The 14,253-nt window shown below is 38.8% G+C and overlaps 1 protein-coding gene across 1 annotated transcript in view; it reads right to left on the bottom strand.

Annotated features, from left to right (window-relative positions):
* tm9sf2 (transmembrane 9 superfamily member 2) overlaps positions 1–14,253 on the bottom strand; it is a 59,441-nt gene that overhangs the window by 25,347 nt on the left and 19,841 nt on the right. The window contains exons 4-7 of the mRNA XM_072578040.1: positions 8,909–9,036; positions 6,150–6,279; positions 4,818–4,936; positions 1,395–1,506 (exon numbers count right to left, since the gene is read on the bottom strand). Of these exons, the coding sequence (XP_072434141.1) occupies positions 1,395–1,506; positions 4,818–4,936; positions 6,150–6,279; positions 8,909–9,036 (489 nt within the window). The remainder of the gene's footprint in view (positions 1–1,394; positions 1,507–4,817; positions 4,937–6,149; positions 6,280–8,908; positions 9,037–14,253) is intronic.

Genomic DNA, 14,253 nt, shown 5'->3' with positions numbered 1-14,253 from the left:
TATTCAAGAAAAAATTCTCAGCTGGTACCATATTAAAGCAAAATCAGCAGTGGCTCACGCCCTGTCCTGAGGATGGAAATGAGGTATGGGATAGAAGACCAATGACCTAGCCTCCAATGTAGCTGAAATTAATGGTAGAGAACAAAAACAATGCAACCCCTAATGAATAACATTTACATATTTTCTATTTCATACATTATCCCAGAACATTTTGAAAGAAAAATGTAAAACAAACCCCAGAAATAGTTTCAAAATTAACAATAGCCAATGGGTTTTGTTATCTAATCTTCACATGTGTAGTGATAATCTTGGGACTTAGGTTCATAATCCAGTACCTTCATACCAAAATGGGTCAGATAGAGTAAGAAAGCAATGAAGAGAACCAATTTTGGACTTCCCTAAAGTCATCATCACATTTAGACAGTAATTTCAGTCAGATACATAATACACATGGGAACATTTTCATCAAAGTACTACAATCTGGAACTGCAACCTTTTGGACTGGCCATTAAGAATGCATTTCCTAAACTTTTTGGCATCTTTTTCTCCCTAGCTCATTACAAGCCAAACAATATCTAACCCATCATACAAAATACTTTGTATTATCATCTGTTACAAACACATTCCAATTTTGCAAGCTGAGCTCTATTGCAGGAAAGTTATCAACTCTATTGCAACACTTCATTTCTGGGTTTGTGCACAACCAAGGAGGTAGCAATAGGGAACTTCAATCTTGAAAAACAAAGATTTATTTTTAAAAAAATATCTCCAAATAATTTTGCTCCACAAACCTACCAATGTATATGCTATTTTTAAAATCACTTCTAGATCTCTTCAAGACCTCTTAGAAGGTTTGAATATTTTTACTACTTTTTAAGTCTTCTGACATATTCTTCTGCAAAAGGATTATGTGTACCCAATTTCATTGAACTTGTTCCATTTCAGCTGGATTGTCAATGTCTCCCTCTTTATTGAACCAGTCTCTATTTGCACATTAACAGCCTGCTATCAAACCTGCTCCCTCCCCCCACCACTTTGCTCATCCACCATGTGTAGTGAGGAAATTTCTCTTGCACTCTTTTTCTTGTGCTAACCTTACCGTTCGATGATTTTTCTGAACTGCTGTTTTGTTCATCAAACCAGAAAAATGTCTATACAATTGCTTGCTCAGAACTTAAACATTTCTATCATAACTTATAGATTTATTGAAGTTTTAACAATGGAACTCTAACTCCCCTGGATCTTCATTCTCCTACAAGCCATAGAATTATAAAATTCAAGTGAAGCATCATTATATTTACACTGTTTTGTTTTTAAATCTCAAAGGCATCCCATATAGTGGATCTTGGCCCATCACCTTGATTTACAATACATGTGTAAAAGACATTACTCACAGCATATTTAACAGAGTAGGTATAGGCAATACTAAATTTCTCTCGAAATACATTAGGGATACCCAAAGGTGGTCCTGAGCAGTCGGGCTTATCAACATGTGTATGCTTGAAGCTGTTGAGATATAAATCAAGGATCTATAATTAAGGATAGACTGTAATTTTCTCCTATCAAGGCTAAATATTTCTTGAAAAAGCATGAAATAATCACTTTAATATTCAGTGACAAAGAACTATTATATACTTGAGTGAAAATGATTGTCAATGTGTGGATTGCAAATACACATATAATAACCATCTGATTTTGTTCACAGATCAATGAATGGCAAATTTAAAATCAAATCTAAGAAAATAGGAGTAGGCCATTTTGCCCATTGAACCTGCTCCTCCATTCAAAATGTTCATATCTCTATTCCCTCCCCCTACTTATTGAAACCCTTAATGTCTAGAAATCTGTTCTGAAATCCTTAATTACTATTTTGCTGGTGAGTGGGCTGTAGAATAAGTTAGAACACCTATTTCATCTCAGTCTGAATCTGGTCTAAGGTGGCAAAGAAAAAACATAGGAACAACAGTAGGTCAATCATCCTTCCCAGTCTATCCTTTCCACCAGCCAGATCATGACTGATCTTATATTAACTCCATCTACCTCTCTTGGTTCTGTAACACTTAATAGCCCTACCAAACAAAAATCTACTAAACTCAAATTTTAAAGTTTCAATTGACTGTCAACAGTTTATTCAACAGTTTGAAACTGACATTTCACCATGTCACAAACATACACTGTCATATTAAAATAAAAGCCCACTCTGTTCCAAACACATTCACTGAAACCAAAACCAAGCTCCCTTTAGGCTTTATGGCTGCTCAGCGGGTCCACGCATGCTGACTGATGTACCAAAACTATTCCCAGCATCGATTTCTAGTTTTTAGGTCACTTTTGCACACAGGCCTTAGAGGTCCATGGAGAAGTAAAAAAAATTAAAGTAAATGTAAGGCAAAACTATTGTGTGATTACTCACCAAATTACAAAAAATAATGTTGGAATGTTATAATGTAAGTAGAATTTACCATACACTTGTCAGCACGGCAATGGATACAATTAGTTTGCAGAGCACAAACCCCTATGTAGCTAAAGAGTTTTCACTGAGAATTGTTTTGATGCCAAGATTTTGTGTGACAAGAAATAAGAGTAGCAAACGAAGATTTATGAAGGGGAAATCATGCTTGACTAATCTTCTGGAATTTTTTGAGGATGTAACTCTGAAGATGGACGAGAGAGATCCAGTAGATGTAGTGTACCTGGACTTTCAGAAAGCTTTTGGTAAAGTCCCACATAGGAGGTTAGTGAGCAAAGTTAGGGCACATGGTACTGGGGGCAAAGTACTAACTTGGATTGAAAGTTGGTTGTCTGACAGGAAACAAAGAGTAGTGATAAACGGCTCCATTTCAGAATGGCAGGCAGTGACCAGTGGGGCACCGCAGGGATCAGTGGTGCGACCGCAGCTTTTTACAATATATATTAATGATATAGAAGATGGTATTAGTAATAACATTAGCAAATTTGCTGATGATACTAAGCTGGGTGGCAGGGTGAAATGTGAGGAGGATGTTAGGAGATTACAGGGTGACCTGGATAGGTTAGGTGAGTGGTCAGATGCATGGCAGATGCAGTTCAATGTGGATAAACGTATGGTTATCCACTTTGGTGTCAAGAACAGGAAGGCAGATTACTACCTAAATGGAATCAATTTAGGTAAAGGGGCAGTTCAAAGAGATCAGGGTGTTCTTGTACACCAGTCAATGAAAGTAAGCATGCAGGTACAGCAGGTAGTGAAGAAGGCTAATAGCATGCTGGCCTTCATAACAAGAGGGATTGAGTGTAGAAGCAAAGAGGTTCTTCTGCAGCTGTACAGGGCACTGGTGAGACCACACCTGGAGTATTGTGTGTAGTTCTGGTCACCAAATTTGAGGAAAGACATTCTGGCTATTGAGGGAGTGCAGCGTAGGTTCACGAGGTCAATTCCTGGAATGGCGGGACTACCTTACGCTGAAAGACTTGAGCGACTGGGCTTGTATACCCTTGCATTTAGAAGACTGACAGGGGATCTGATTGAGACATAAGATTATTAAAGGATTGGACACTCTGGAGGCAGGAAACATGTTTCCACTGATGGGTGAGTGCTGAACCAGAGGACACAGCTTAAAAATACGGGGTAGACCATTTAGAGATGAGGAGAAACTTCTTCACCCAGAGAGTGGTGGCTGTATGGAATGCTCTGCCCCAGAGGGCAGTGGAGGCCCAGTCTCTGGATTCATTTAAGAAAGAGTTGGATAGAGTTCTCAAGGATAGTGGAATCAAGGGTTATGCAGATAAGGCAGGAACAGGATACTGATTAAGGATGATCAGCCATGATCATATTGAATGGTGGTACAGGCTCGAAGGGCAGAATGGCCTACTCCTGCACCTATTGTCTATTAAGGTGCAGAGTCAAACAACTATATATAGGGTGAAAAACTTAAATTTTAAAACTTAATAAATGTATGTTAAAAACAAGAGCATATATCAAGCACATTAGATGCCTCCTTATCTATTGCTTAAAAGAACATGCAGCAGTATTCTCTTATGGATGTTACATGGAAAATTGTGCAGCACCTTCTGAAAAATTGGAAGTGGCAAATGAGGGTGCATTTGAATTAAAAAGACCTTCTTGCAAACTAAGTATGTGTTAAAGTAAAGAAGAAAACCTGTCAGGTTTGAGGAGGGGGGGGGAAAAAAAAAGAGTACCATTCAGATGAAAGTGGGGTCAGCAAAAGGGGACAATGGACCAGGACATGCAGAAATAGTTAAAACCCCAAGTTGAAATCTTAATGTTTTGTTCAAGCATTTATATTTCTGTAAAAAAAAATTAGTGAATTCAGTTATTATGAAATGGCCAACGTGAATTAACTAGATCAGAATTTACTGTTAAAATATCAAAGCTTTTAACAGTGCTCAACCGTACTTAAATGCAAAACAAACAGTGATTTCAGGGGAGGAAAATGCACTAATTTGGAACATGTGCTGCTCTGTCATGGCTTTGCAAAATTAGCATCTCACTGTTTAATTTGCTACTCAAACACATTGAACAACATCAAGTTCCCATGTTTAAATGGTGGCTATGAACTCAAATCACCACAGAATGTGTCCTTTTGCGAGCAACTCCACTGATTAGAGTCTAATTATAGAGCGACGAGTTTTACATTGTCAATTTCCATTACAAATATTTCCACAGGAATTTATAATGATAAAAGTTCACAGGAAGTGAACTCAGGCATATAATTTTTAATATATTTGGGATCCCTTGATAAGAAATTGTGTAATTATCAGTTGCCACTTTTTATTCCTTTAGATGACACACTTATTCCATTTAACTATTTACATACCTTTTTGGTTCTAATTTGGCAGCTACAAGTCTTGCTTCAGTCCCACCTTCGCTATGGAAATATATTGTGATATCCACATGATTGAAAATATAGTAAGTGTCTTTCTCATTGAAGGAAGTCTAAACAATAGAAATCAAAAAGTAATTCATACAAATAATTACAATCAAAACTAAGGTTCTTAATTTCTGTGGAAGCTATTTATTTGTTTCTATTAAGTCAAGGGTTTGCTTTAAAATTATTTAATAAATTGGAGTAGTTTAGTTCTATTAATTTGAATGAAATAATTCTATCAAACTTTAAAACATGCAAGACTTTATAATTCATCATTAAGCAAGGAATTACAAAGACAATTTATTAAACAATAGAAATTATACAAAATTATGTACCTCTGATCAAGAAATGCGTATGCATTAAGAAAAAAGAAATCAGCATTTATTTGCAATATTAAGTGTAAGTCCATGTCTCAACACAAAGGCTTGCTTTAAAGTGCACTGTCTGGTTTAATCTACATTAACAAAGAGATGTTGTAACGAGGCACCTGAATCCTCAATGAAATCCACTTTCCCCATACAGTGTTTTCCCCCCCATTACATCTGAATCGCAAAACCAACAGGTAGACAAAAGAGAAAACACTATTAGAAACAATTCAAATTGAAAAAAAGGTGATTGCTTTGAGAACCCACAACCTGCAGCTTAGATTGGCATTGAAGAACATCCCTTGTACTCCACTATGTCATACTGAACAAAACTGTTAGATTTTGGGTTGTCAAAATTTGCAAAGATCTACCCCTGGTGAAAAGAACATTAGCCAACACTCCTGACAATTAACCAGAAACCAGATGGCAGAGAATAAAATGATTGGAATCAGAATTGCTCCCATCCACATTCTAACAATCTGGCAATATATATGAAGGCTTGCAATTGAACGAGGTAGCAGATGGATCAATATGGGGCATGGATGCTGTAACAACAACATTCTAGTTAACCCAATGTCCTTAAGAAATGAAAAACCGGGACAAAGTTGGTTTTTAAAAAGGGAATATTTCTGGTGTTGGCCAGTCAGTGCAAGAAAACAATTGATGTTAACATACCAGATTTGGGAAGCTAAATTATTTATGAAATAAATTTTATATTTCACTCAGCTTGTTTTTCTGGAGAAGAGTGTCTCAGAAGCATCAATAAAGACGTTAATCGGTTTCAATCTCATGTTGATTATCAAATTACATTTTGTTTCAATCCAGGCTTGAGCAAATTACGTGCTCTTAATAGTTATCACCAAAGTAGCATTAGAACCCGTACCTAAATATGAAACCAAGACATGCATAAACTTACACTAATAACACATGCATCTTTTGGATGACCTTCTTTTGTTACGTAGCAACCAATGGGAAATCCTGGATTACAGAACTTCTGGCCATCTTCCACATCATAGCACCATGTGACAGGCATATTATCAACAATCCTATAAGAACAATGGGGGTGAATGCACACTGAAAAGCAATCATTGTAAATAACTGTATTTTGTGCAATATCTTTAACATTACCATAGTCCCAAGATGATTTATATGAACAACTTGAAAACATTTGACACAAAGTCACATAAGATAACAAAAACGTTGTTCAAATAGGTAGATTTTAAGAAGCAACAAGAAAGAAAAGAGAGGCAATGACAGGCACATTTGAAGGAGAGAATTCCAGGGTCTTGGTATTTGAAGGCAGTCACCTACCATGAAACAATAAAAATCATGGACACTGAAGCTGCCAGAATTAGAGGCATGCAGACATCTCAGAAGGTGGAATTGGTGGTGGTGAGAAAGTAAGCATGAACAAAGCAAAAGTGCAATTTGAAAACAAGAGTGAGAATTTTAAAATCATGGCTGAATCAGGAATCAAAGATTAACGAGTGTAAGTGTGATGTGGAACAGGATTTAACTCAACTTAGGGCTAGATTCTAAAGAGTAGAATGTCAAAAATGTGGCTTTTCCCCTATGCTGGTATTCCTGTGAATTGGCCTGATGAGTGCAAGATGAAAAGCTTTGACACCCTGAGCCTTTATTCAGCAATATTCGAGTTCTACCATACCATCATATTACCAAGCGACTGTAGAAAATAGAATCTTCACTTTTATCTCTCAAATATTCTCTTCAGGGCCTCTTTATTCATGCCAGTGCATTAACTAAGTTTGCCAGTCTTCTGCATTTACATGAAAACAAGTGACATTCCAGAGAATCAACTCAGAACAGTGAATCAGCATTTTATGAAAACTCTGGTGGCTGAAACGCAAACCTGGTGGGCATTATATTTGACTGTGCTTCCTCATGCACTCAACTTAAGCCTTGACCAGCTGAACAGTAAAAAGAAAATCACACTATATCTGTCAAAACTGCCAGTTTGTGAATAGCCTCTCCAGCATACACTGACTCTTGACATGCTGACCACTTTTTCCAAAAATGTCCATGAAATAAAGTGAGGCTCGAGTAATAGTACAATATTACTCCTACAATTTCCCTGGAAAAGGTGAGCATGAAAAGTAGGTTATACCAATTAGTCCATTTTGGATCGATCAGGGTACTTTTTCGACGGTATAAAGTTAAATACAGTGGATCTCCAAAGAGACTTGGGGTTCGGGTGTATACATCTTTAAAATACAATGAACTAATGTAGAAAACAATCAACAAAGTTAAAGGAATGTTGGACTTTATATCTAGAGGATTGAAGTAAAAGTTATACAAACACTGGTTAGACCCAATTTGGAGTACAGGGAGTAGATTTGAGCACCACACTTCAGGGAGTACAATACAGATTTATAAGATTGATACCTGGACTTCAGCTAGGAGGAGAAACACAAATTAGGCCAATTTCCTCTGGAATTTAGAAGGTGATCTGATTGAAATCTTCAAGGTATGAATAGGAAAAAATAAGGTATATAAACTATTTCCATTGGCTTGCTAAAACCATTGTGTACAGGAGTCGCAATGCCACGTTGAGTTTGTACAGGAAGTTGGTGCGGCCACTTATGGAGTATTGTGTACAGTCCTGGATCCCCTGCCGTTGGAAGGATATTATTAAATTGGAGCAGGTTCAGAAGAGATTTACAAGGATGTTCCTGGGACTGGAGACCTAGAGTTATAAGGAGAGGCTGAATATGCTGGAACCTTTTTCACTGGCATGCAGGAGGTTGAGGGGCAACCATCCAGAGATTTATGAAATCATGAGTGGCATACTAAAGTAAACAGTAAAGGTCTTTTCCTTAGGGTAGGGGAGTTCAAAACTAGAGGGATTTTAAAGTGAGAGGAGCAAGATTTAAAAGTATGGGGCAACTGTTTCACACAGATGGTGGCTTGCATGTGGAATGAACTGGCAGAGGAAGTGGTAAATGCAGGTACAGTAATAACATTTATAGATCATACTGCATGGAAACAAACACTTTGGTCCAACCAGTGCATGCCAAACATAATCCCAACTAAACTAGTCTCCTCCAAACCTTTCCTATTTGATTTAAATGTTTTAAAAGACATTTGGACAGGTACATGAATAGGAAAGGTTGAAAGAGATATGGGCTAAATGCAGGCAAGTGGGTCTAGTTTAGTTTGGGAAACTTGGTCAGCATGGCCAAGTTGGACCCAAGGGTCTGTTTCCATGCTGTATGACCATTTGACCATATTCGATGTCCCTACAAATAATGTGTCATCACAAAGGATGTGTTTAAGGATTTCTATGTTTTCTCCGCTAGGTTTTTTTTGAAGAATACATAGCCCTACATTAACTGCTTCAGACACATCCATTTGAACATGGAGATTGTAGTTTTACCATCTATCTGCTTAAAAGGAAATTTGTACTGACAATCACCTTTGCATGTGCATCAGCAAGAAATAAGGGAATGATATGCAAAGTAGCATATAAAAGCAATTATGTTTGTTTTTATTTTTAAAATCTGGTTAATTACATGAAAGCTACCAATAATTTTAGTGGATCAATATGACTGAATATGAACTGCTATGAATAACACTAGAACTGTCAGTAACCAAAATAAATGAGGCTTAAAATTTAAATCAAAAGTCATGGTAGACTGCTTCTTGTTAGCTACTCACCAATGATGTTGATAGTTTAATTGCATGCCACTCTTCAGAAATACCAACTTTGATTTGTCATCCTTGTTTTCTGGATTGTAGCTTTTTGTACAGATGCGCTTACACACTTCTTCCTTCTTAAAGTGGAACTGTAATTTAATAAACAATTCTTTAATTATCTTCAATAGCCCAACGGCCTGCTGTTGTGACCAAGCCTGGATGAGTGCAATGTTGCTGTAGTGTCACTCCTGGGAATGCAGCACAAAATAAAAATACTTTTTCCAGTTAACAAGATGACCAAAAATAATACCTTATCCACATCATATTATGAACAAAAGTTATCAGGTTTCTTAATAAACACAATTATGAATTTAAAATTTCCCAATAAATATCTTTAATAAACACATGCAAGCACATATGGTCAAGTGACTAATCATGCACAGTTATCTCTGAGTTTGCAGAAACAGCTCAAATAGGAAATACAATTTCAAGATGTGCTTTCAATCTGTTTCCTGAACTGATATTTTGGGCTTCCTTTTCAGAAATGGCAGAAATCAGAACTCATAATAGCAAGTTTTCCTCCAACACAGCTTATTCTTAGCAGGCTTCCCCCCACCTGAACCAGGTAAAACAAGAAGTTCTCCAAGCCAGTCACAGTTCAAAAAAGCCCTAAGGAGGTCTACAGCAAAATTACATGATTGCTAAGAAGTTTGTTTAAAACCAAAGCCTTCAAGAATCACAGTTAACTTTAAGGGATCTAATTTAAACCAATAGGATATATCAGCAGAAACAGGCTATTCAGCAAATTAAGTCTGCTCCAACATTCAGAGAGATCATGGATGACCTGATAATCCTGAACTCGCTTTTGTTTTTTCCCATAATCCTTGGTTCCCTTACGGATTAAAAACCTTCTATCACAGCTTTGAATATATTTAGTGACCCAGCCTCTACAGCCCTCTACATAAAGAATTCCACAGATTCACAACGCTCAGAGAAGAAATTCCTCTTCAGCTCTGTCGTAAATCTGCAACCTCTTATTCTGAGATGATGCGCTCTGGTCTTAGACTCTCCCACAAGAGGACACAACCCTTCTGCATCTAACCTGTTAAGTCCTCAAAGAATCTTGTATATCTTAAAAAGGTTGTCTTTCATTCTTCTATATTTCATCGAGTACAGGCCCAACTTACCCATCTTCTCCTCATAGACATTCCCTCCATACCCAGGATTAGCCGACTGCATCTTCTCTGGACTGCCTCCAATATATCTTTCCTTAGATAAGGGGTCCAAAATGGCTCACTGAATTCCAGCTGTTATCTGACTAGTGCCTTGTATAAATTTAACATGATCTCCTATTTTTATACCAAATACAAACCAAAAGAAGTGTGGATGCTGTAAATCAGAAACAAAAATAGAATTTGCTGGAAAAGGCTCAGCAGGTCTGGCATCATCTCAGAAGAGAAATTAGAGGTAACATTCTGAGGAAAATGTCACCAGACCTGAAATATTAACTTGGAATTCTCTCCACAGTTGCTGCCAGACCTGCTGAGCTTTTCCAGCAACTTCTGTTTTTGCTCCAATTTTTATACTCCCCCTTTGAAATAAAGGCCAACATTCCATTGCTCTTCCCTAATACCTGGTGAACCTGTATAGTAGCTTGTTTGAGAAGAGCTCCCAAATTCCTCCGTACAATACGATTCTGCAGTTGTTCTTTATTTAAATAATATTCAATCCTCTATTCTTCCTGCAAAAATGCATAACTTCACATTTTCCCCACATAATATTCAATCTGCTGAATTTTTACTCACTTACTTACTGTCAATAGTCCTCTGTAGATTCTGTGCATCATAGAACCATAGAAATAATATAGCACACAGGGTGGCACAATGGCTCAGTGGTTAGCACTGCTACCTTTCAGCGCCAGGGACCCGGGTTTGATTCCCACCTCGGGTGACTGTCTGTGTGGAGTTTGCACATTCTCCCTGTGTGCGCGTGGGTTTCCTCCGGGTGCTCCGGTCTCCTCTCACAATCCAAAGATGTGCAGATCAGGTGAATTGGCCATGCTAAATCGCCCATAGTGTTAGGCGCATTAGTCAGTGGTAAATATAGGGTAGGGAAATGGGTCTGAGTGGATTACTCTTTGGAGGGTCGGCGCGGACTTGTTGGGCCGAATGGCCTGTTTCCATACCATAAGGAATCTAATCTAAGCCATTCGCAGAAGTGGTCCGTTCAGCCTATCTTGTCCATGCCAACCCAAAAGTTTGCAGATGCCCTTTTAATAGCATCTTCAAGACACTGTCTATCAGCCTGTAGCTGACTGCACTTAAGGTGCAAATCCAAGTACTTTTTAAGTATAGGATCTCTGCCTCCACCCCACAACTCAGGCAGCGAATTCCAGATATCTACCACTCCCTGCGTAAAAAGACGTTTTTCTTCACATCCCCTCTAATCCATCTGCCACCAAACTTGAATTTGTGAACCCTAGTTTTTAAACTCTCTGCCAAGAGAAACAGGTTCCTGCTGTGTACTTTTATCTGTACCCATTACAATTTTATTCCATAAATAAAATGGCACTGGAGAAAGGCGATTTGTACACTGTTCACTGTACTCCTGTATTCGTATTGAAGAGCTCATGCCCAAAACATCAACTCTCCTGCTCCTTGGATGCTGTCTGACCTGCTGTGATTTTCCAGTGCCACACATTTTGACTCCTATATTCCTATATTTGAGTATAGTGACAATAAACTCTAATTCTAATTCTATGCCACCCGTCAGACTTCTCCATTCCAAGGAAAACAATCCCAGCCTCTCCAACGTCTCCTCATTGCTACAATTGTCCAGTCCTGGTAACATTCTAGTCAATGTCCTCTGCACTCTCTCCAGAGCAACTACACCCCTCCTGTAATGCAACCTTTAGGGACCTGTGCACTTCATCTACGCCTCTCAGTATGTTCCTGTTTATTTGCCTTTTGATCTCCCTAAATGTATTACCTCACACTTATCAGAGTTGAATTCCATTGCCACTTTCCTACCTACTCCACGAACCCATCTCTGCCATTTTTGAGTTTACATCTATCCTCTACACAATCCAAACATGGCCAATTTTTGTGTTGTCTGTGAATTTCCCCATTGTGCTGTCTCACTCCCCACATTGAATTCCAAAATGTCCATACTACAGAGGAGGAAGTGCTGGATGTCTTGAAATGCATAAGGTGGATAAATCTCTAGGACCTGATCAGGTGTACCCGAGAACTCTGTGGGAAGCTGGAGAAGTGATTGCTGGACCTCTTGCTGAGAGATTTGTATCATTGATAGTCACAGGTGAGGTGCCGCAAGATTGGAGGTTGGCTAAAGTGGTTCCACTGTTTAAGAAGGGTGATAAGGACAAGCCAGGGATCTATAGACCATTGAGCCTGACGTCAGTGGTGGGCAAGTTGTTGGAGGGAATCCTGAGGGACAGGACGTACATGTATTTGAAAAGGTAAGGACTGATTAGGGATAGTCAACATGGCTTTGTGCATGGGAAATCATGTCTCACAAACTTGATTGAGATTTTTGAAGAAGTAACAAAGAGAATTGATGAGGGCAGAGCGGTAGATGTGATCTATATGGACTTCAGTAAGGCGTTCAACAAGGTTCCCCATGGGAGACTGATTAGCAAGGTTAGATCTCATGAAATACAGGGAGAACTAGCCATTTGGATACAGAACTGGCTCAAAGGTAGAAGACAGAGAGTGGTGGTGGAGGGTTGTTTTTCCAGACTGGAGGCTTGTGACCAGTAGAGTGCCACAAGGAATGGTGCTGGGTCCACTACTTTTTGTCATTTACATAAATGATTTGGATGCGAGCATAACAGGTATAGTTAGTAAGTTTGCAGGTGACACCAAAATTGGAGGGGTAGTGGACAGTGAAGAAGGTTACCTCAGATTACAACAGGATCTGGACCAGATGGGCCAATGGGCTGAGAAGTGGCAGATGGAGTTTAATTCAGATAAATGCGAGGTGCTGCATTTTGGGAAAGCAAATCTGAGCAGGACTCATACACTTAATGGTAAGGTCCTAGGGAGTGTTGCTGAACAAAGAGATCTTGGAGTAGAGATTCATAGCTCCTTCAAAGTGGAGTCGCAGGTAGACAGGATAGTGAAGGATAGTTGAATACAGGAGTAGGGAGATCATGCTGTAGCTGTACAGGACATTGGTTAGACTGTTGGAATATTGCATGCAATTTTGGTCTCCTTCCTATCGGAAAGGTGTTGCGAAACTTGAAAAGGTTCAGAAAAGATTTACAAGGATGTTGGCAGGGTTTGAGGATTTGAGCTATAGGGAGAGGCTAAACAGGCTGGGGCTGTTTTCCCTGGAGAATCAGAGTTGAGGGGTGAACTTATAGAGATTTACAAAATTATGAGGGGCATGGATACGATAAGTAGACAAAGTCTTTTCCCTGCGGTCAGGGAGCCCAGAACTAGAGGGCATAGGTTTAGAGTGAGAGGGGAAAGATATCAAAGAGACCTAAGGGGCAACGTTTTCACACAGAGGGTGGCACATATATGGAATGAGCTGCCAGAGGAAGTGGTGGAGGCTGGTACAATTGCAACATTTAAAAGGCATTTGGATGGGTATATGAATAGGAAGGATTTGGAGGGATATGGGCCGGGTGCTGGCAGGAGGGACTAGATTGAGTTGGGATATCTGGTCGGCATGGACAGATTGGACCGAAGGGTCTGTTTCCATGCTGTACAACTCTATGATTCTATGACTCTAAATCATTAATCATCCTCATCATTTGCCCTCTTACCTGTTTTTGTGTCATCCACAAACCTAGCTACAATATACTCACTTTCCTTATCCAAGTCATTAATTGCTCCTGAAAATTCTCCCCTTATCCCAACTCTGTCTTCCATTACTTCTAACACCATGGGCTCTTATCTTATTAAGTAGCATAACAGGTGGTACCTTGTCAAATGCCTTCTAAAAAATCCAAATATATTACATCCACTGCTGTTGCTTTATCTATCCTGCTTGTCACTTCCTCAAAAGAATTCTAATAAATGCATTAGACATAATCTCCCCTTCCTGGGGCCGTGGTGACTGCTTTATTATATTATGTACTTCAAAATGCTCTACTATTACATCCTTTAGAGTAAATGTGAACATTTTCCCAAGGGCAGACTTTAAGTTGAGTAGTCGATAGTTACCTATTTTTTGTCTCCTTCCCTTCCTAAATAAAACTTTTTAAATTGGCAGTTTTCCAACTTTTCCAGAATCTAATGATTCCTCAAAGACATGGGCCAAATGCTGGCAAATGGGACTAGATTGGCATGTTTAATTTGGACCCATTTCTGCCAATGCATTCACCACTTCTCTTAATA

The sequence above is a fragment of the Chiloscyllium punctatum genome, chromosome 9, assembly GCF_047496795.1.
Source record: "Chiloscyllium punctatum isolate Juve2018m chromosome 9, sChiPun1.3, whole genome shotgun sequence".
NCBI lineage: Eukaryota > Metazoa > Chordata > Chondrichthyes > Orectolobiformes > Hemiscylliidae > Chiloscyllium > Chiloscyllium punctatum.
The sequence above is the reverse complement of the archived record's forward strand: the minus strand, read 5'-3'. Positions and strand labels throughout refer to the sequence as shown.